This window comes from Sinocyclocheilus anshuiensis, unplaced genomic scaffold (assembly GCF_001515605.1).
Source record: "Sinocyclocheilus anshuiensis isolate Anshui unplaced genomic scaffold, SAMN03320099.WGS_v1.1 scaffold1049, whole genome shotgun sequence".
NCBI classification, from domain to species: domain Eukaryota; kingdom Metazoa; phylum Chordata; class Actinopteri; order Cypriniformes; family Cyprinidae; genus Sinocyclocheilus; species Sinocyclocheilus anshuiensis.
Window position 1 is genome coordinate 362,648 of NW_015557197.1, and position 3,294 is coordinate 365,941.

A 3,294-nucleotide genomic window follows, 5' to 3' on the forward strand; every position below is an offset into this window, starting at 1 on the left:
TAAAGCGGTGCTTATATAGTTTGATTCATGACAGCAACCTAAATAAGAAATCAAAAGCTCACCCTTCATTCTTCACTGCAGGAAGCCTTTTCTTCAGCTCCTCTTTGTCTTCATCTCGTAGAGCTGCGAAACCTTTGAGCTGAGCAGCACTGTACTCTGGTTTAAACAATAGCTCCTCACGGCAGCTCACAAAGCAGCCAGTGTGGTACCAGCGATCTATTAGACCAAGCTGAGGTTTCTCTGGGTCCACTGTCTTCTTTGACACTCGTATGTAGTCCTGAACACCAGCAGGGAAGAACAGATTAACTTCCTGTGTTCAAAAAGCATAATTTCTTTAACAAAAGGTAATGGAATATGTACCTTTTCGATTTTTTGATCACACCCCTTGCAGGTGCTTCTGTTGGATTTGGCGTACTCCACTGCAAAGTCATTCAGGGTCTTCTCCCCTTTAGCTGCTCCCTTCTGCTCTCCTTTCCCTGCAAAGCAATGAGGATTAATGAATTGATTTAAGACTTAGTGACTTAAGCCTAACTGCTTTGCAGCCCATATGGCAAACTCAACAAAGCCAAATCAGTGATTAGGTCAAAACAAGGAATATTAACAAATCACCTCCGGTAGCATCTCCGCTCTCAATGGCTTTCTTCACTTTTTCCTGGTCACCCCAGCGGAGGTCAGTAAATCCAGATATGTCAGAGGGTGACTGTACTGCAGCCCGGAGCCAAAAGCAGGAAAAATGGTGCCAGTGAGGCACTTTGCCATCAAACATGGGAGACTGTGAAAGACAGACAGGTGCCAGATGAGTAAAATCCAGCTAGATAAAAAAATGTCAAACTAGATATAGCACAAATATCATGCAACAATGAATGAAAAGCCTGCAAAGTGAAACTGAAAGCACGTAAAAACACATCATTGCTGTCAGAAAAATAGTAATTTTTGGTCCTATAATAGCTGAGAATTTACAGTAAAACAGATCACGTCTTAACTTATTTTGTGTATTTTAAAACACTCTTGCTTGTCAATGGTGTTACAGTAGTCTATCACAACCAAACGTAAACATTGAGTTTAATAAGTCAGTGTGCATAGAATTCTAATTAAAAATAGACATGATTTGGCCATTTTAAACACATTGTTTCTATTGTATTAGCAATGCATTGCAACAACACAGCTTTGTTTTTGTTTTGCTTTCCCCACCCCCCGAAACCAAAAGCACAAAACAGCATCTTTTTACATATATTTCAAAAATACATCTGCTATTCTATCAGTATTACTGAATCACAGTTGCACATAATTCCTCACCTGCACCATAATGGCCATTCTCAGCGAGTCTTTAGCAATGTTTTCTTTGCATTTCTTGCAAGAAAGGCGACCACTTTTTGCGTATTCGGCTTTGTAGAGTTTGTCATCCTGTGAATCAGCCATTCTCCGTATATAAAAGTGAAAAGCAGAAGTTTACAATTTAATTGTGGTCAGAAAGGCCAACAACTACAATGCAATGAGTAACAACACTCAGCCGCGCAGAATACCAGCCCAAACTAATCGAGTCTACATTCCTCTAGAGTAGAGAATATGCGCAGGCGGAGGTAATCGAACTCAGAGCTACATGTCCTTTCAGAGTGTAACTGTAACCATAGACATAATAAATACCTAGACGCCTCATTGTCATTGGCCGCTCGACCGCACGTCAACGTCGCCGCCATATTGGTGAAGGCAACTCTCCATAACTCTCATATCGGGACAGGCGAAAACATACCTGACTCGTCGGCAGCTTGGGCATCTACAAACCGTCGCACAATAATAAAAGCAGACTTGGGGTATTATCTTTCACAGGTAATACTGAACAGTTGTTTCTGTATGTTTTTGGGTCATTTTTAGCTTTATGTTGACAGCTTAATTAGTCACCAGTGTCAGACTATTAATAGCTGGCGATATCGCTAGTAAGCTGTGAAAGCTGAGACTTTAATTGGCTGTAAAGTTGCTTTGCAATGATTTGTATGGTGAAAAGCGTAAGAACTCTACTGAGAGCACAACTGGATTTCTATCATAAAGAAAACAACAGACAAAAGGCGTATACATTAATTTATTTTCATTCATACATTTTAATATATGCAAATAGTTTCAACTTTCATTATACAAATGCATGTAAATGCATAGTACTAGAAGAAAGAATAGCATGGTGTTATCAAGGTACATTACAGTGGAATATAAAACAATTGCTACAAAAGACTACAAAATCAGTTAATGTGTGTGGGTTTTAAGTATGACATTTTATGTTTTCAATACAATACTCTGATTATTAAACATTAATTATATAATTAAGTGTATTTTGGTAGATAAAGGTAGTAGATATTTTGATAGATAAAACGGTACTAACCATAGTTCAGTACAAAGGCAACATAAAATGGCTGTTACACATGTATTTTTACATTTTAAATGGCATTAAAATGTATATTAATATAAATGAAAATCAGAAACAACCCTCTGATATTCAGAAAAAGTAAAGATTATTATTATACTATATTATAAAACTATATTTTACCATTAAAAACAAATATTATAGACAGTAAAAAAATTTTACATTTTTCTGAATCTGAATTAATACTATGAGATACAAAAGAATTTTAGAGATCATAGAACTCACAAAGAAGTAACAGTTTGTGCACAGTGTATCTATGGTACATATGAGGTATTTTTATGCTATCATGGCATGGACGAGGAACAATTCTTGTAAACTGTATTTTTCACATGATTATCTGAACATGTTTAAATTGGCTGTAGTAATGTAATATATATACACACACACATATATATATATATATATATATACACACACACACACACACACATGTGTGGCCCAAGTGAAGCTTATGAAAATATACATTATTTATGAAATCGGTACAAAAAATAGTAATTATTCTACTTGTGTTCTATAGACAAGTCCACATAAGAATTTTATAAGATATTTGAGGTATCCTTTTGAAGATGAAGGCAGTGTTTCAACTGAGTATCCATTAAGTAAATACTGTTTTGGTGTTTCACAGGGCCTAAAATTAACACTCGCCAAGCGCCAAATGAGAGTAAAAATCATAGACTGTATAAAGGTACAAATCAGCATTGGCGAGTATATGTAACAGTGTCAGTCTCCAGTTGGCGGGTACAACTTTTACGAATTATAACAATGCAATGAAGTGAAAACAACAGTCAGTTTTTAAAGAGATTCACTGTTTCTGACATAAGCGAATAAAATTATCTTTTCCGAAGACAAGATCATCATGATTAGCTGTTCTGTCATAAGCG

At 36.2% G+C, this 3,294-nt stretch overlaps 1 protein-coding gene across 1 annotated transcript in view; it reads right to left on the reverse strand.

Annotated features, from left to right (window-relative positions):
* Window positions 1–3,294, reverse strand: part of LOC107678834 (poly [ADP-ribose] polymerase 1-like) — a 42,682-nt gene that overhangs the window by 37,180 nt on the left and 2,208 nt on the right. The window contains exons 2-5 of the mRNA XM_016474249.1: window positions 1,297–1,420; window positions 610–772; window positions 361–476; window positions 63–277 (exon numbers count right to left, since the gene is read on the reverse strand). Of these exons, the coding sequence (XP_016329735.1) occupies window positions 63–277; window positions 361–476; window positions 610–772; window positions 1,297–1,419 (617 nt within the window). The 5' untranslated portion in view covers window position 1,420. The remainder of the gene's footprint in view (window positions 1–62; window positions 278–360; window positions 477–609; window positions 773–1,296; window positions 1,421–3,294) is intronic.